Source organism: Haplochromis burtoni, unplaced genomic scaffold (assembly GCF_018398535.1).
Source record: "Haplochromis burtoni strain Fernald_Lab_line unplaced genomic scaffold, NCSU_Asbu1 Contig_115, whole genome shotgun sequence".
Classification (NCBI taxonomy): domain Eukaryota; kingdom Metazoa; phylum Chordata; class Actinopteri; order Cichliformes; family Cichlidae; genus Haplochromis; species Haplochromis burtoni.
Genome location: NW_024582476.1, coordinates 1,311,191 through 1,329,596, shown reverse-complemented (window position 1 = coordinate 1,329,596; position 18,406 = coordinate 1,311,191). Strand labels below are relative to the sequence as shown.

Sequence of the window (18,406 nt, the reverse complement as noted above, 5' to 3'; positions counted from 1 at the left end):
TCTGCAAGCGAGTTCAAGCCGCAGCTCACTAACAGCCAGTTTCTCTAGATTTTGTTTTTCTGCAGCCACAGAAGCCAACTAGTGCTAATGCACTTTGTAGTGATCAAACTAACAAATTTAGTAAAGTAAATGCAACATTTGAACATCATGTCAGCTGAAATAATTCAAAGTTAGATTATAGTCATTATTTATGTCAGGCATTTTTAGTCTTTCTTGGACAAGGACAATTGTAAAGCAGGGGAAAAGCAAGAATGACACAGGACATGCAGACCCATGTAGTAGTGGTTTTTTTTGTTGTTTTTTTACATTTTAAGAGAAAAAGCTTTGACCCAACAGGGCCTCCATAACTTGTGAGGCTGCATTTGGCATCATAGTGCTTTGTGCTAAATTATCCATGTTCAGCTGGTTTAGTATGTTGGTGTGCAATAAATGCAAAGTGCAGATGAGGCTGATTGGAACAACAATAATTGACAAATAACTTGTTACCCCTGAAAACTACTAGGAAAAACCACTGAAGCTCTTTTCTGAGCTGAGTGGTATCTGTCATATTTCACCTTATTGAACAAAATGACTGCGTGTGCATCAGAAGCTAGTAAAGGTGGTCTCTGCCTGTTCAGCTATTCTTGGAAAAACCCAAAAACTGTTCTAATGGTTATCAAACCGCGTCTTGATAACACCTCCTTAACGACGAGGTGTTGCAACTCGTCGTTACGTAAACATAAATGCAGAATGAAACATTTGATTTTGTAATACTGCTAGATGAAAACTAAAGGAACTTCCTGTATTATAATCGTGTGCAGCTCTATATTTTCACTCTTGGACTTCATTAGAGTAACTTTGCATGACTCACAATTTAAAAAAAAAATCCTTATTTATCTTATGCTGGTGCAGCGCCTCAGTTCATCTGTCTCAAACGAGCCATTCGCTTAAAACAGATTTCTTCTGGACTGATGCTCCTAATAAAAGAAAGGCTTTAACAGCAGATGGGTGTGGCCGCTGGGCTCACTGATGTGCCTGAGACAGCCTGTAACACCAAATGTATCATATTTGACACGTGAGCTTTTGATATCTACGTATATAAGTGTGTCTTCTCTCCCTCCCCCCCTCCCCCCAAAAAATAAATAAATAAATATAACCATAAACTATAAATCTTTCTTTATTTGAAACTTTTTGCCATGTTTAAACTAGGAATGTACAAGAGCTGCAGCCTTCAGGAAGCTGGGACTTCAATCAACAGATTTCCAACCCTGCCCTATGCCAATATGTCATTGGAAAAAATGAGGCCTCTATCTCCAGTAGGGGTTAAGGTAAGGGCGTAGCATTCAAGAAGGAAGAAGCTTCATGTTGATCTTTGTGGTATCTATTAATGTCTGCTTGCTAACATGTTGTCTTTGTCAACAAAACTGACAGAAACATTAGATGGTATTGGTTAAAAGCTTAGATTTCATTAAAAAAAAAGCTATGAAGATGCTAAAACACAAATGTCAACCATATGTTGGAGCTAGAATGTCGAGGGCATTTGCAGCCCTTTGAAAATGTGAGACTAACCACTGTGCTGTCACTGAACTGAATAGAAGCCAACCTGAAACACCGTCGGCAGTCCTTTCCGGTAGCAGTGTTGAGATTTTTCTCCACCCCACAGCGAAAATAACCCTTCAGGCAACAGGGCAGTCTCCTCTCCATGTCCAGGATAGTGATAGCCCTCTGAAAGCAGTCACATCATTTAAATCACGCATACTTCACTTATATACTCACATCAGCTCTGAACACTCTGACCTGTAGCTTCCAGATGCTGGTTGTCTCATTGGTGAGTTTCTCCACAGTGCGGTTCATGAGCGCGATGAGCATGTTGAGCAACAGGATGTAGGTAAGTATGATATAGAAGATGAGGAGCACGTAGAAGACGTCTATGTACTTGTAATTCTGGATGAACTCCATGTCGCCCATGCCAATGGTGAACTTGAAGAGCTGCAGGGTAGTGTAGGAGATGTTTGAGAAGGTGGGTTTGACACAATCCTCCTCAAGACCAACAAGGAGAAAACGAGGTGATTTAGTGGTGTTTGTTGTATTCAGCTCTTTATCAGGAGACTTGTCCACTGTAGGGTCTTTGAGCAGGGTGACCACCGCTGTGATAGGAAGCAGGTTACAGCAGGTTAAGCAGGTCTGATCAGGGTACACAAGCTGCAGATTCTGTCCCAAAATACTCTTTTTGTAAAAGAGTATTTTGTATGTAAAACTTTTTAAATGGAATCAAAAAATGCAGATGTTTTTGTGCAAACCTTTCTCCTTTTTAGAGAGGGTATAATACCTGCTGAAAATCCAAAGAGGAAGACGATGTAGACAAACAGGAAGCGCAGGATGTCACTGAGGATCATCTGCAAACAAGGAGACAGAGAGCCTCAGTGATGGGATCAGTTGCTACTATCTTCTCTGTGGAACTGCGTGACATGCGAGGGCTACCTTTTGTATCATGACACTATAGATGCCCATGTGCTCGTTGCCCCTGGAGAAGTAGAGTATGTTCACCCAGCTGAGAGCAAGACACAACACCAGGAAGCTGAGGTACTCATCCCTCCCAAACAGGTGGAGCCCAGTGGAGATCAGGAAGAGGACACCCTGCAAAAGACTATCAGCGGCAGCACTGTAATAACTATTAACATGACTGCTGAGGAGTTTTACTGTGCTGTACATCTTCCACAAACCATTTATTTGCAAAGTGTTGTGGAAAAACCAATTTTTTCCCAAAAGAAGCACAATAGCTATAGAAAGTATATAACCAACTTACCAATGTTTGGACACAAACATGCTTTTTATTTATTTTTACGACTTTCTACATTGTGGATACAAACTGAATACATCAAATCTATGAAGTAAGATATATGAAATTATGTAGCAAAGAAAAAAATTTATGAATAACTCTAAATATGTCTTATCTTTTAGATTCCCCAAAGTAGCCACCTTTGCTTTGGCGACAACACTGCAAACCTTCAATCATTCTGGAAAATTACAAAAACTTTGTGTCCCCATGGGCATTCGCAAAAACCATCAAGTGCTATGACGAAACTGGCTCACATGAGGACCACCCCAGGAAAGGAAGACCAAGAGTCACCTCTGCTGCTGAGGATAAATTCATCCAAATCACCAGCCTCAGAAATCGCAAGTTAACCGATTAGAGCAGATTAGAGGTCAAATAGCTGCTAAGAAACGCCTACTAGGGAAAAGCAACAAGCAGAAGAGATTTGTTTAAACCAAGAAACACAAAGAATGGACATTAGACCGTTGAAAATCTGTGCTTTGGTCTGATGAGTCCAAATTAGAGATCTTTGGTTCCACCCGTCGTGTCTTTGTGCGACGCAGAAAAGGTGAACGGATGGTCTCTACATACATGGTTCCCACTGTGAAGCATGGAGGAGGAGGCGTTTTGGTGTCGGAGTGCATCCACAGCATCCTGCAGCAACATGCCATCCCATCCGGGTTTGTGTTTAGCTGGAGCATCATTTATTTATCAATAGGACAATGACCCCAAACACACCTCCAGGCTTTGTAAGGCCTATTTGACCAAGAAGGAGAGTGATGGAGTGCTGCACCAGATTGCCTGGCCTCCACAGTCACCTAACCTAAACCAAATTGAGATGGTTTGGGATGAGATTTGACCGCAGAGTGAAGGCAAAAGGCCCAACAAGTGCTCAGCATCTCTGGGAACTCCTTCAAGACTGTTTGAAAACCATTTCAGGCGACTACCTCATGAAGATCACCGAGAGAATGCCAAGAGTGTGCAAAGCAGTAATCAAAGCAAAGGGTGGCTATTTTGAAGAATCTAAAATATAAAACATGTTTTGAGGTATTTCACACTTTTTTGTTTACTACATAATTCCATATGTGTTCATTCACAGGTTTGATGCCTTCAGTAAGAATCTACAATGTAAATAGAAAAACACATTAAATGAGAAGGTGTGTCCAAACTTTTGACATCATTAAATCACAACAACTGCTGCAGTCAATTGAAACTATTAAAAGGAAATGTTAGTAGTAAAGGGGCTTCAGCTGATTGCTGCACGAATGCAAGTGGCGACTCTGTATCAGGAATAATACTGCATTATAAAGAGGTGAGAAAACTCCACAAGGTAGCTTTAATTTTGAGCATGCCTGCTACTTACAAAAGAATCTCATAATATCCGTCAACCAGCAGGGTCTCCAGCTTTGGTCGTTTCCTCCTCATATCTATAATCTAGGGATTCAGATGAGGTAATCAGTCATGTTACTGGACTACAACTTCCACTAGGTGGTGATATAAGAAAGTAGATGTACACAAACACAAAGTTAACTACATACCCCTATGAGAAAGAAGTAGCAGTTCGCAACTGCTGTCAGCAGCCAAGCTAAAATGTACAGGTGATCATCGGTCTTGAGGTTAATGTGAAGCATTGGCTGTGGGGCACAGAGAGAACATCATCCACATTAACACAGGCCTGTCTGTGATGCTTGCACAGCTCACCTCTTTTGTGTCAGTCAGCTTACCATGCTTTCTTTCTTATAGTAGGCTAGGAGAGTAAAGATGATCAAGTACACAAGGTAGGACAGGAAGTTGAAGAAAAACATTCCACTGGCAAACCTATTCCACTTTTCTTCAAGCAGTTGGATCAGAGGCTCCGTCTCGAGCATCTCGTGACGGTTCTGAGAGGAGAAAGGAAGGGATGCACATTTGAGAACCGAACAGCATGCAACTACTGCTCTGACTGGTGTCACGATGCTGGAACTCACAGGGATGTCGCTGCCGTAGATCAGTATCTTCAGCACTGAGTTCTCCTCATATGAGTCCACGGAGGCCAGGTCGTACAGGGAGCAGTGGACGGGCCCATAAACCCACTCGGTGAATTTACGGGACAAGTGTTTGGTTCCAGTCTCTTGGAACTCTCGTCTTAAGATGTGTGAGAACAGCTGTAGACAAGTAAAAAGGAAAGCTAGAACAAAGATAGTCTGTGAAGGTCTGATCTATTTCTGAAAACCCAGAAACCCACAGATCCCACCAAAACGTATAGTTTCTGCCCTGTCAGTAGTAAAGGAGCTCTGCACTTCATTCTCACTGTTGCTTTTCTCACTTGGTAGTACTCTTAATGTCAAACTGCAGTGTTTTACCCCAGTCTTGCCAGTGTGGGCAGCCATTTTGAGAGGTGTCAGGCCCTTCTTGTTCTCAATGTTTTCCAGCTGCACCTTGGGATACAGTCTCGCTGTGATCTTTAGGATACGGTCGTACATGCTGACTATGAATTCTGTGTTGCACTTGGAGTTGTCAGCCACCATCACAAGGGCATGCAGGACCGTGTTGCCTTGAGAATCTACCATCTTAGCATCTGCTCGCTGGTATTCATTGTCCATTAAGAAGTCTACCACGTCGGGCTGGTTGGTGCAGGCTGCCAGAGACAGGGGCAGCTCACCTGCAGACAAAGATTTGATGATATTTTAAAGTTTTATTTCAGCCTTACTTATTTTTTGAATCAAAATCAGGGTGTTGAAAGTGGAAGTGAAACACTAAACGTTTAAAGGCTACACAATGGAGCCCTGCCCTCAAAAACTGACACAGATGTAACTGGATTTAAAAAATAAGTGCTTAAAGGCTTTAAAACATGTTTTGCGGCATCTTCTTTCAGTACAGAACATTACATCAAATTGTAAATGGCCTGTATTTATATAGCGCTTTACTAGTCCCTAAGGACCCCAAAGCGCTTTACATATCCAGTCATCCACCCATTCACGCACACATTCACACACTGGTGATGGCAAGCTACATTGTAGCCACAGCCACCCTGGGGCGCACTGACAGAGGCGAGGCTGCCGGACACTGGCGCCACCGGGCCCTCTGACCGCCACCAGTAGGCAACGGGTGAAGTGTCTTGCCCAAGGACACAACGACCGAGACTGTCCAAGCCAGGGCTTGAACCGGCAACCTTCCGATTACAAGACAAACTCCCAACTCTTGAGCCACGATCACATCGCTGGGTTGAAAATTAAAAATCAGTCAAAAAGGGACTATTTTTTTGCTGGTCCATTCTATGTCTAGTCAATCCAAACCATTAAAGAGCAAGCTGACAAATTCATGCTATCAGTACTGAACAGTACAGTACTGTGCAAAAGTATTACAGCTATTGTATTATAGGCATTGACCATTGCTCATTCAACCATTAAAAAGGATACCCAAGTCAAGGAACGAACCAGTGTTGTGTCTGCACATACCAGACAAAAATGAACCGATTTGAAATTGTATCTTTAAGCACTTTGTCACTTAGTCTGCTGCAAAAAGAGATGTTTTGTTCTAATTTCTTTAGTTAAATCTATGAAAAATGCCAAAAACAACAGTTTGACAGACATGAAATAATATTTTTGCACCAACAACAAGGTGATTCCCAGAGAGCTATTATCGAAGAACTTGGCATATGTCGACATGGTGTGCAAAGTGTCCTTAAAAAGTTTGAAGAAACTGGATAGGTGGAGAACAAAAGAACTGGCAGGCCTAAAAAAGACTATCTGCAACAGATGAACAATATCTGAAAGAAAGAAATGGCACTGAGGTGGTACTGAGAAGTTCAAGAGACAGGTACAACAAATAGTCTCTACACCCATCTGTAAAGGACGGTGGAGGCTCTATCATGGGTTGTGGCTGTATTTTAACCAGAGGTGTTGGGGATCTTGTCAAAATTTGGTAAATTGTAAATTACTGTAACTATTTCCCACTTTCCTAACAAAATGTTAAGAAAAGACGGTTAGCTCAATTCAATTCAATTTTATTTATATAGCGCCAAATCACAACATAAGTCGCCTCAAGGCGCTTCATAGATACAGAGAAAAACCCAACAATCATATGACCCCCTATGAGCAGCACTTTGGCGACAGTGGGAAGGAAAAACTCCCTTTTAACAGGAAGAAACCTCCAGCAGAACCAGGCTCAGGGAGGGGCGGGGCCATCTAGGATAAAGACATGCTGTGGAAGAGAGACAGAGGTTAATAACAGATATGATTCAATGCAGAGAGGTCTATTAACACATAGTGAGCGAGAAAGGTGACTGGAAAGGAAAAACTCAATGCATCATGGGAATCCCCCGGCAGCCTACGTCTATTGCAGCATAACTTAAGGGAGGATTCAGGGTCACCTGGTCCAGCCCTAACTATATGCTTTAGCAAAAAGGAAAGTTTTAAGCCTAATCTTGAAAGTAGAGATAGTGTCTGTCTCCTGAATCCAAACTGGAAGCTGGTTCCACAGAAGAGGGGCCTGAAAACTGAAGGCTCTCCCTCCCATTCTACTTTTAAATACTCAAGACTTGCACTGTAATAAATTTTGTCAGCTGTTGCAGTTCATCGCTTGGTTTTTGAGGTTCACCGAGCAGCTGAGGAAACATTTTTTTGTAACTTGCATTATATTGTGACAACTAGTTTTGAATCCAGTCATGGTTTCCTCTATGATTTAGGGACTACACACGAAGCTATCATTGGGGGAAAGATTCCTGCATTACTCGTATTGTCCATTTTTATCTCTATCTCTGAAGCTAGAGATGCAACTGCAAAACTGGAAAAATTTATTTTCGGGATCCTTAAGCAAAGGATGAGACTGTTGGTAGCAAGAGTGTTCTGTTTTTCTTTGTGGTGTGTTTGCAGTTAAATTTCCATTGACCAATGATGTTTGAGCAAGCTTTTGTTGCTCATGCAGAAAAAAATTCTGTCCAGGCAGCAACAGAAAAACACACATATGGTGAAACCACCTTGAAACCATCAGCTAATATAAGTCGTTGATTTAGCCATTAACTAGATTTTTAAAAAAAAATCAGCATTTGTAAAAACTATCTGGCCGAAAGAAGAGCAAGTTTGACCCAAATAATCTTTTTGTTAAACTGGTAATAGAGGAAGATGAGTTACAGAGAGATAATTAATTGATTATAAATTGTGAAATTTATGGCCAACATGAAGATCACATTTACTTAATATTCCAGGTATTCTGTACATTTGAAACAATAATTTTATGTTTGATTAAAGAGTATACTGTTACACGCCAAAGAAAAATTTATCATATGTGACTTTTAAGGCTTTAATAAGTACCAGAGGTTATGTAACAGTATGTAGATAGGGATACTAATATAGTTGCTGTCATAGTTAAAGGGAACCCGAGGAAACCTTTACTTATCTTGAGTTCGCTCTTGTTTCTCATTCGAGATTCAAAGCTGTACTGGTCTTTTAATGTACTCACATGTAATTCAGAATTCTGCATTTTGCAAAAGAATAAGAAACTTGGAAAGGTAGTAGCATGTCCAAAAATAGGACAATCTTTCCCTTTGAACAACTTGCACACTGTTCCTCTATACATATTTGAGTATTAAGAATTGATCGAAGAAACTGGGCCATCATATTGTTCCTTCAACAAAAAAAAAAAAAAAAAAATCACACTTCTGCTCTGATTCTAAAAACTACAAAAATAACTGGCTGACTCACTGCGTCGGCATATGATCTTTGCATGAGGAAACTCCTCTCTGCAGCAGCATGTGCTCACCAAAGTAGAAGTAGGGACCCTTGTGTGGTTGGAAGAATTTCCCGCAAGCTCTGACGTGGACGTCTGCACCTTTGCTGACCAGCAGCTTCACATAAAAAATACTTCTCCTCTCGATGGCTATATGCAGAGCTGTCTGGCCTGCAAGAAAATGAGTCTTATTTAAACATGTCCACTGCATTACTGGAAAAAAATACTGGAATACGGATATCGTGACAAGGTTAAAAGAGTTCAAATAAATCTCCCGGACACAGAAAATCTGTTACCTTTGTAGTAGTTGTTGGTGTAGGCTGCGTTCACAAACTCCTTAACATCACCCATCTTCTCTGAAATGTCAATCAACATTTCGACGGTCTCATTCCTGCCGTCTTTGAGGTGCAGCAGAGCTTTCATTAAGGGCGTTTTACCGTAGGACCGATCTGTGGACGTAAACACAAATCCATGTGGTTAACACATAGGTCAGCATGTTCTACTTTAGTTGCAGCTGTTGCATTACCGGTCCTCCAACACTCACACAAAGAGTCAGAGAGTTTCTTCATATTTTGGCGCAGGTACTCTTGAAGGCCATCTAGTTTGCTGATATCTCTGCTGGCCACTGCTTCAAACAGTCTGTCACGGTTATACGTCTTGCTGTCTCTCCTGTTATCATGCTGATCCACACCTCGAATCCCTCTATACAAAAAACCAAAAAAGTGTAACAGTTGGGTTGCTGAGGGTTATTAAATCAGCACTTTGGGGCTTGAAAATACCCAGCACCAATCCTATAATGAGTGTTATATTGAGGCAAACTTCATTTTATCACTGCATGGAGAGGCTCACTTGTCAAAGTTGAAATTGAATCTGATCTGAGGTTTCGTCTTCTCCATTTCTTCCTGGTAATCAGTGTCCATAGGTGTCTTGGGGTCCTCCGGGCTCAACCTCAAAGCCAGACCATCTTTCTTAGTCATCTTTTGGCGCGACCTCTCCTCCTCTGTCCTGTCGTCTGTCTCCAGAGTGAAACCAAACATCTCAGATTTCTTCATTTTTCACCCTTTCCTCCAGTGATCTGCATGGAAATACGACACAGTTATACATAATCCAGAAGTGACAGAGGTGCTGCAAGGAGTTTTCAATACAAAGTGTAGAGATTTTTTTCAAGACACTGTTACTGTTTCACTGCTAATACCTAATAACTAAGACACTCAGTAACTACCATTTTACTGGTGCTTTTTTAAAATTTTATTTTCATTTAAATTGTAGTTAACCGGCTTTATGAGCTTTAAGGAGACTAAGTTTGGTAGTGGTTGTATGTGTGTCATGTCAAAATTTAACCTCTGACCTCACTTTTACATTTAACCCCAAATGCATTACAGCTTTAAAGAAAGTAATGTCAAGAGAAAGAGCATGAGCTGCTAGTCAGTTATTTATGTCTAGTTACAAGTTGTAAAAATCAATATTATAACAAACCTATTATCCGTTAGCTTCTCCTACACAAGTTTGGTATTTTGTTTACAAAGTACCAGTTTGGTATTTTGTAAACAAAATAACAAAATACAAATTTTTGTATTTTGTTCACAAAATTTTGTTTACAAAATGCCAAACTATACCAAACTATTCCCTTAAAAGTGTCTTGGCTGTCTTGGTGGAGGTTTGTTCTCTCTGGGTGCTTCTTGTTGAAAAAATAAAAGCAACTAATCGAGTCCTATTTAGCCTGCAGAAATTTGAAACATGAGAAAAAGGGCAATAAAATCACTGTACACCCAAATCTGTGTCCACAGTAAGTCATCTACAACAATTGGAGGAATCAAAGTAAAGATTTAAGTTAAACCATATAAAACTATGTCATTACACTGCTTGGATTGAATTGGTTACAAACACAGCCATGAGCCACTGTAAATAATTCAGGTCAGAGCGTGTAGCGTGGCTGCATCAGCAGAATCGGAAACATGTTTACCACAGGGGCTTATCTAATCCGTCTTAAATGGCACGAGCATAGCTTTCAGACATGTGATGTTTCCTCAACCAGTGACTAACAAAGGAGTTTTTATTTAAAACACTTCCTTGACAACAGTAGAAACACAGCACTCGATCTTCTTGCTGCTTGCTGCTTTGTGGCATGACCAATTGGTTTACAGTGTGGTTACACATTCACAGTCTAAAAGGATTCCAAGTTCAGCTGATAGTAAACAGACACTATGCCCCGATGTTAAAGAAAGATGCGTTAAGGGCCATGAGACCATACAGAAATCTTCTGTGGCTTCTTGTTCCTCTTTTTGAGTCAGAAAATGGGGAATTACTGATTCAGTGGAAACTGTGTTATACCCCATGGACATCATGGGAGGAACACAGCAAAAAAAACAACAACGGACTAAAAACCGAGAATAAGAAAAACCATTTTGCTGAACATCATGTAAAAGATGAATTAAATAGATGCTTTCAATCGCACAACTGAAACGGTAGTATTTTAAAGAAAGAAATGCTAAGCTTGCATGTCTATAAATGTTTTCATTGTAAAACTGCTTGTACAGGAACCTCTCCGACATCATGTGATTATGTCCTGGTGTATTATTTATGACTTATTGATCCATGATGCTTAGTAATGTGAGCCATGTATGTTTTTTTAATGCTGCACAAACATGTCTCTACAATAATAAAGATAATCTGCTCTGTATTCTCACTGAGGCGCAATCTAAACTGTGAAAAACATCCCTTTAACTGCATACATGCCATCCATATACCGAAGCAGTGCAACATGCCACGGCAGTAGCACATTCTTCATGAACTAAAGCATTTTTTTTATAAAGTGTCAATCAAAGCAGTAACAAACGAGCTGACTCACCAGACTTCAATCTTCGTCGTCTGTACTGTTTCCTTTGTTTAAAAAGTTTTGAAAAAAATCTGATGTTAATGTCAAAACCACTGAGGTATTGACACACCCTCAGAGACATGGGCGTGTGAATACTGTTGTGTCTCTGAAGATGCCTGCTTAGCATCAAGAGAAATGAAATAGTAGGACCAAGGCAGAGGGAAATATGATAACCCGCCCTTGAGAAAATTAGAGCACTTTACTCTGGGCTTGAGTGCTTAAAAGGATGCTGTACTGACCATTACTGGACATGACAAAATACCACAGAGAATGCAGTGTATTTTCTGACCTAAAACAACAGAGCTTGGCTTTTTTTGATGACTTCAGGAAAGAGGAGCTACAGAGCAGATTGCAGTGTTAAAACAACAGTTAAAATCTTTTATTATCTTTGAATTTATACAAACTAAATAATCCACTGAAGCACTTAGCTGAACAAAAAAGCAGGCATGAAGCAGAAGAGCACTGGCGTGTTGTCCACAGAAAATCCACAGAAAATGAAAGTAGAAGTTTCAAAAAGGAGAAACTTACCCTGAAGAATCAAATTCAGAATGCTGAAGATTTTGGTCGTAAGTCTTCTGTTTTTGTTTTTTTTTAGTCCAAAAAGCTGCTCAAGAGTTTCCTGTACGTCTTACAAGCCTCTTCGTGTTCTCAATGTGATGTACTTGTGCGTTTTATTTAGTGCTGCTCTGGTCCTGTGACTAAATGTGTGGTTGCGGAGCATCTGCCTACCAGCGTGAGCTGTAGCTGCAGAGCTCGCATGAGACAACTTCCTTTTTTTACTTTTGAAAAGGATGCATGAGATTGTTATCGTTTGCATATGATGGCATAACCAAAACCGTCACTTGAACCCCAAAAAAACTTCTCTGTGATCTTGATCCCATTTGTATCTGAGCTTGTCATTCTCAAAGGAGCCTTGATTAAATACAAAACAGAAACAAAGCTAAAACTCTCTTTATTAGCCCGTCTGAGCTCACGCAGGCAGAATTACACATTCAAAGACAGTCAGGCGCAAATTCAGTTATTAACACCGGTTTATTTCTAGTAGCATCACTATCACTGTGGCTTAATGCAGCATAATGAGTGAGTGAACACACTAATAACGCAGTGGACTGTGACGTCTATATGTGCCTGTGGAAAAAAAACTGTGTTTATGTGATTATAGTAAAATATGAAGCTATAGACTTGACAAACAGGTTTTCTCTTTAACTGGTTGATGACTTTTAATCTTCAAAATCATAATCGTATCTCCTTAAACCAAATGACAAAAAGTATGAAAAGGAATATTAAAAAAACAAACAAAGGACATCCATGAACTTTTTGAGTAGAACATATACTAAGTTAAAGGTCAAATAAGGTTGAATGTCAGAAAAGTGAATAAAGAGCAGTAAACATCAGAAAGAAGATTTCCCATGGCTCTTACAGGTCATTTAAAGGATGCTGCGATGACCCCCCAAGGCAGTAGGTGCTTTGTTCAACAGGAGCTGATTGGAGAAGAAATTCTCTCCTTTCTACACATGCTGCTCTTGCTTTCCTTAAAATAAAAGATTCTCTTCTAATTACAACCTCGTCTAGTCTCCTCTGTTCTGTAGTATCCTGTCAGACAGACTGGGGCAAATGGGGCTAGTCATTTTGCAGTTTCGATTGTTGGAGCAATTGGCTTTCCATTTCAAAGCCATTATCTATATGCTCTGGTCTTATAAAGACCTGAGCAATCTGGCTCTTTGAGAGATTCTGACATGTAGTAAATAAAAAGTTATGTTACTGTTTTGCTGAAAGTTATGGTCACTGAGCTGTCCTCGGCTTGTGATTCATGTGGCTTTGAGCTTGGCTGGGCCTGTGCCTGGTGTGTTTAAGTCTGTATAAGGTGCAGCTGCTGTTCTGTCCCTGATGGAATGTGGATTCTCTCTGGTCTGTTGGGGAGGTTTTTTTTTAGTGTTTTGTCAAAAAAGGTTGTCTTGGAGGCACATCCAAGGTTGCAGGTGTCATTGACGGTTCTAGCTGCTTCACTAGGCTCAAGGGTTTCAGCACTTACGTTCCCGCCACAATTATCGTAAAGGTGATACAGATTGTTCAGCCCTCAAACTTTTCATCACATCTGTTTACTCAAATTTTGAAACGAGTCTGAGTAAGGCATAATCACATTCAGAGCCACTTTATTGGTTCCATCAAACTTTGAAAACTCTGCTGTGGGGGTAATGTGAATTAGGCCAGGTTTTGAAAGACCCATGGCTGTTTGTTGCTGGCTGCCAGGGATGTAATTCAACTCATTACTGGGTTTAGTCTAAATGAGATGGTATTTGGTCACACGGTTTGCTTCGGGATTCTGTGGTACAGCCTGAACCCCATTGAGATAGTGAATCCGGTTCTGGATTATAGAAATGAAGCATCTTAATTATCCAAAAGCCAAACTGCAGCAGTTCGGTCCAGGTGAGCAGGTTTTAGCTCTGATGCCATTTGGTGGTGTCTCATTTCAGGGCACTTTATGGTCCCTTTGCCATTCAAAATTCAGAGTAGAACTATTTGTTTTTTAAATTCATTTTTGTCATATTAATCTGCTTAAACCCCATTACATCAGGGTGTCCCAGCCCTGTAAAACTGGGGAAGACATACCACAGCACAGTGGGAAGCATGGATTCACTGGCACATGAGGGTGATGGGGTAAACCCATCCAGTGAAAGCCTGCCGAGGAAGGACCCTCTGTAAATTGGAAGCCCGTTCACGTCTGTCATCATGAATGATTATTCGTTTGTCAGACTCAAACACACCTAACAGAGCATGTCATTGATGTGGGTGACGCACAACTGATTCACTGGCATTTTAAGACTTTCTGGGAAAGAAAAGAGAAGGTGATGGAGAAGGAAATTCAGTATATGTTCAATAATAGTATTGTGAACCTTCATCTTCAAGCTGGGCTTCTCCCTGTTTGTTGGTGGATACAGCCAACAACTCCCGGGTTCTGTACCAATCACTGAAAAGTGGGTTGACTAAACCAGATGCTTATCCTCTACCATGGATGGAAGACTGCGTGAACAGGGTGGGTTCAGCTCAGTTTGTCAGTAAAATTGATGTACTGAACAGTTCCTAGCAAGTTCCCCTAACAGAGCAAGTGACACATCAGTCTTTATCACTCATTCGATTTCCTGCACTCATTCTGTTGTCCAAATGCACTGGCTTTTTTGTTTTTGCAATCATATGGCTCAGACATCCATCACATCAGGGATCTTATGGGGTTTTTGTATATATATGTATATACATTTTTTTTTTTTGCTTTATTAGACAAATGCAGTGAAGATTGATGGGAAAAAGAGAGAAAGAAATGTGGCAAAGAGCTGCAGGTCAAATTCGAACCTGGGCAGGCCACTCTCAGCCACACGCCATTTGGTTGCCTGCTCATCCAACTGAGATAAACCAGCACCCAGGGATTTGATGTTTTGTGGTGCTTTGTCAAGAGCAACTTATTCTTGAGACTATACTCAGTTTTCTGGTAGCTTTCCAGCTCCTTCATTTTTTCCAGCCTACTCTTCAAGTGCCTATTCCAAGCACCAGGTTTCCTGAGTTAGAGAGTGGAGTTAGCACTGACTGGGGAGGCTGTTGCAGTAAACTTGGTGAACATGATACAACAGTGTGTGGTTGAAAATGAGACTTTGTAACTGAGTAAAACTATTTTATATGCAGTAGTGTAAATGGGGGGGAAAGCAATGATTTGGATTCAGCTGGTGTTCAGGAAGAGTGTGACAACCCCCAGCCACTAGGTGTCTCTGCTGTGGTTATAGTGCTGTTACTTGTAGAAGTAACTGGCTGCATGAGCTACACTTGGGCCCAATTAGTTAAAAGATTCATTACTAGTTACTACCTCCGTTTTGAGCCTGTGAGCCTAGCTGTGACAGTGCGATTAAAAAAGAAAAATAAGGCTCAGTGGGAGTTGACGGGCACTGTGAGAGTCTACACTGAAACAAACACTCAAGTCTCTCATCATTCTCAAGAATGAAAAAAGGTGCTAAAAATGAAACCATTCCATTGGATTCCTGCTATTATGACACTGGTTGATTCTAAACCAAGCGTGGATCACCCTGGTAATCTGCGCTTCATGATCAGACTGAATTCTGATCAATCAGTGTTTTGAAATACTTAACCCACAAACACACAAAGATTCGACCTGTTTCAATCAGGCAGCTGAAAAGGAAACACCCATCCCACAGGAAACTACAAATGAATCTGTCCCAGACACCTAAAATGAAGGCACCTCAACATGCTGTTTTCTGCTTCAGTGTTGACATGTTGATTGATTGATTCATCTCAGGGAACATAAATCATGCAGAAGCTTTAAAGGATTCCAACTCACTGTGATTTCTCTCCATGTCATTATTTTATTTCAGACACCTACAGTTAACAAGTTTGAATTTGTTGCCTCTATCATTTAATGCATCTGTCTGGTGCTGCATTAAGCAGCTGTAAAGCTAAGTGACAGAGGCCTGACTTTTTTCCTGAGGAATGAAGAGCAGCTAGGTCTAGGAAAAAGATACCGTCCTTTGATTGTGACTTACATTGTAACAAAATCCAACCCCAAATATCAGAAATGCCCAGTATATTGATGAGAGCTGTTCAGTCACAGTAAAATCTTTGAGCTTTCACGAACATCTTCTATCTTTTGGTCCTATAAAATTGCTAACATTGGATCTCTGTCCTGTCAAACACAGCCTTTTCTTTAAGATTCAAAATAAAAATGAGCTGTGTAAGATTTGTTAGGGTCAGCTTTAGTTGATGTGCAAAATTCTCAGTCATGTAAACAGACAGAACTGGATAGCGAGTCCAATTCAAAGGCGGTCACAGAGAATCATTGCCACGCCCAAAGCAGAGTCTGCGTTCTGTCCGTATACCACCTGCAGAGGGAACGCCTTCTCCACTTCCTGTCTTAGCACTTCGTTCCGAGCGAGCGCGCTCCCACTGCCCACAATCCTGCGGACCCCCGCCTGCTGCAGATGCTCTATGGGCATCATCGAGGTGATGTTGTCCAGGACTCCATGGCAGAGAGCCCTGATCACATGACCCAGGGAGAGATTGGAGGTGGAGATGCCAGTCACGTGGCCCAGGCAGAGAGGGTCATGTCTCTCTCCCAAGATAGTAGGACTCACCCTAAGGTTGCTGGTTTCCTGGTTCAGGGCACAATGAATCAGCTTTTCGTATAAGCACGAGTCACTCAGCTCTACACCTGTGGAGATTGGGGGGGGTGCAGCAGAGGGGGGCATTTTAGTGTCATCTATCTGTGCAGACTTTAGTTTAACTGTTCTACAGTTGTTATTTTGTTTATTGCATTCATGATTAATTATTCATTTAATGTCAGTTTTCTCTAATCTCTGCGCCGTCTCTGGTCTTTGCTTTCATCTTTAAGCAGCTTTGATTGTTGATCTGCAAGTATAACCTTTCCCTAGAACTGTTTGCCAACGTTTCTGAATAAAGCTGGGATGTATTTTGGTTCTTGCATCTCCAGTAACGAGTTTAGAGAGGTGTCATTTATCATCTCTATGAATATGTTAAGTATATGAGCATGTGAGGTGTACATGGATCTTTCCAAATGAGCTCACATAAACCCTGATTAAGCAGCAGATAAAACTTTCTGTATATCAGAATATACCACAGTTTTAAACCTGGTGTCTATAGGGCCATTCCCTTTAGTTATAGGTTTTACGTAAAGACTGTATATAAATGATGGGCACAGCGTAATCATCAAGTGTGAAATGTGAAGATAATGAAGATATACCTTAAAACTACATTTTTCCTAATGGCCAACAGGGAGCGGTCCATCTGGTTGAAACAGTTGTAAAAAGAGTCTATGATAACATGTCCCTGCTGCTCACTTGTACAACTACGACTAGGATTAATCAACAATGTCAGCTGGCATTAGCTATTTGCTGATCTATCTGTATCAATATTATAACTGCTGATGAATAAAAAAATGTAAAAACTAAAGAAGAGACAGAAGAAACATCCTTCAACCATGTCTTGAGTTTTGAAATTACATAGTTTTCCCACCAGTGGGAGCTCGTGTTGTTGGCAACACACTTCTTTGGAAAGCCACAAACACAACATCCAGCTAATCCGAGCAGTTAGGTTAAATAATTACATAAATAACTACGCATAACAAACGTTAGGGAAGTCTGTTTATGATTTGTGCCTGAAAAGAGAAAAGAAATGGCCAAAATACAGCTTTTTCAACCCTGAATATTGGTATCCGCCGGTTTATGCAAAGTGTCAGTAAACATTTTCTTATTGAGGTTTTTGGTCTCACAAATCTTATCAATACACAATGTGATGCGCAATTTACATTTTAATCCGTTTTAGAGTAAAGAGAAGTTGTCACCATATGAATATTAAACTGTTGAAATAATTTGTTTCGTTATATTGTACTTGACTTTACTAAGCTATTCTACTTTTTTAAGCCTTTTGTAATAATCATGATTAAAAAATAAAACTAATGTGTGGCATCACAGTGTCTGTGTCCATCTGCAAGTCAGCCTGCACTGTTTGGTTTTCCTGAGAGGGATGACGATGGATTAAGGTCTAGAAAATAGAAGAAGAATACAAACCAAGCTCTCTCATCCAGGAAGTCAGCATCTCCACAAAACTTGCCAACACATTCCCGCCATTGAGCGATGCTGCAACAGCCAAGTATGTGGACTCAAAGTAAGGGAAGTAGGAGATGGACGAGGCGGGCTGAAGAGAATCTGGAGGTTTGAAGTCAGCTGGCATGGCGTAGGTCAGCTGGGCTGAAGTGCTTATGTTAAGGACTGGGAAATTTGAAAAAAAGAAAGAAACTGTCAGCTAAAGATAATTAGCTGTGATGGCTAGTGATGTGTTTGTCCTGAAATATAAACCCCTAAGTCAGCTACAATAAGTTTTATATTGGATTTTTTTCCTCAACCTCATTGTTTGTTGATCTCTCACTTGACATGCAACAGTGTGGTTTGTGTCTGTGAAGGTTCTCAGTCATCCAGGTCATCGTAGTCTAAGGAGCTTGGAAAGAAAAGCGTCTG

The 18,406-nt window shown here is 40.7% G+C and overlaps 2 protein-coding genes across 5 annotated transcripts in view; both read right to left on the bottom strand.

The window, feature by feature from the left end:
- The window catches only part of trpv1 (transient receptor potential cation channel, subfamily V, member 1), a 31,083-nt gene extending 18,868 nt beyond the window's left edge, over positions 1–12,215 (bottom strand). For 2 of the 3 annotated variants that reach the window (XR_006054722.1, XM_005928461.2), the window contains exons 1-14: positions 11,904–12,215; positions 9,350–9,575; positions 9,045–9,202; positions 8,797–8,949; positions 8,534–8,671; positions 5,137–5,435; positions 4,762–4,938; positions 4,519–4,674; positions 4,333–4,428; positions 4,158–4,228; positions 2,461–2,626; positions 2,309–2,375; positions 1,777–2,126; positions 1,583–1,704 (exon numbers count right to left, since the gene is read on the bottom strand). Coding sequence is in view for 2 of the 3 variants with exons in the window: in XM_005928461.2 (XP_005928523.1) it covers positions 1,583–1,704; positions 1,777–2,126; positions 2,309–2,375; positions 2,461–2,626; positions 4,158–4,228; positions 4,333–4,428; positions 4,519–4,674; positions 4,762–4,938; positions 5,137–5,435; positions 8,534–8,671; positions 8,797–8,949; positions 9,045–9,202; positions 9,350–9,552 (2,156 nt within the window). In the remaining variant the exon portion in view is untranslated. Of the gene's footprint in view, positions 1–1,582; positions 1,705–1,776; positions 2,127–2,308; positions 2,376–2,460; positions 2,627–4,157; positions 4,229–4,332; positions 4,429–4,518; positions 4,675–4,761; positions 4,939–5,136; positions 5,436–8,533; positions 8,672–8,796; positions 8,950–9,044; positions 9,203–9,349; positions 9,576–11,348; positions 11,863–11,903 lie in introns of those variants that run through there. The other variant, XM_005928460.3, reaches the window with a different exon arrangement.
- A 3,507-nt stretch (positions 12,216–15,722) lies between these two features.
- The window catches only part of shpk (sedoheptulokinase), a 9,538-nt gene continuing 6,854 nt past the window's right edge, over positions 15,723–18,406 (bottom strand). For both annotated transcript variants that reach the window (XM_014335548.2, XM_005928466.3), the window contains 2 exons: positions 17,960–18,160; positions 15,723–16,584 (listed from right to left, as the gene is read on the bottom strand). In XM_014335548.2, the coding sequence (XP_014191034.1) occupies positions 16,190–16,584; positions 17,960–18,160 (596 nt within the window). In that variant the 3' untranslated portion in view covers positions 15,723–16,189. The remainder of the gene's footprint in view (positions 16,585–17,959; positions 18,161–18,406) is intronic.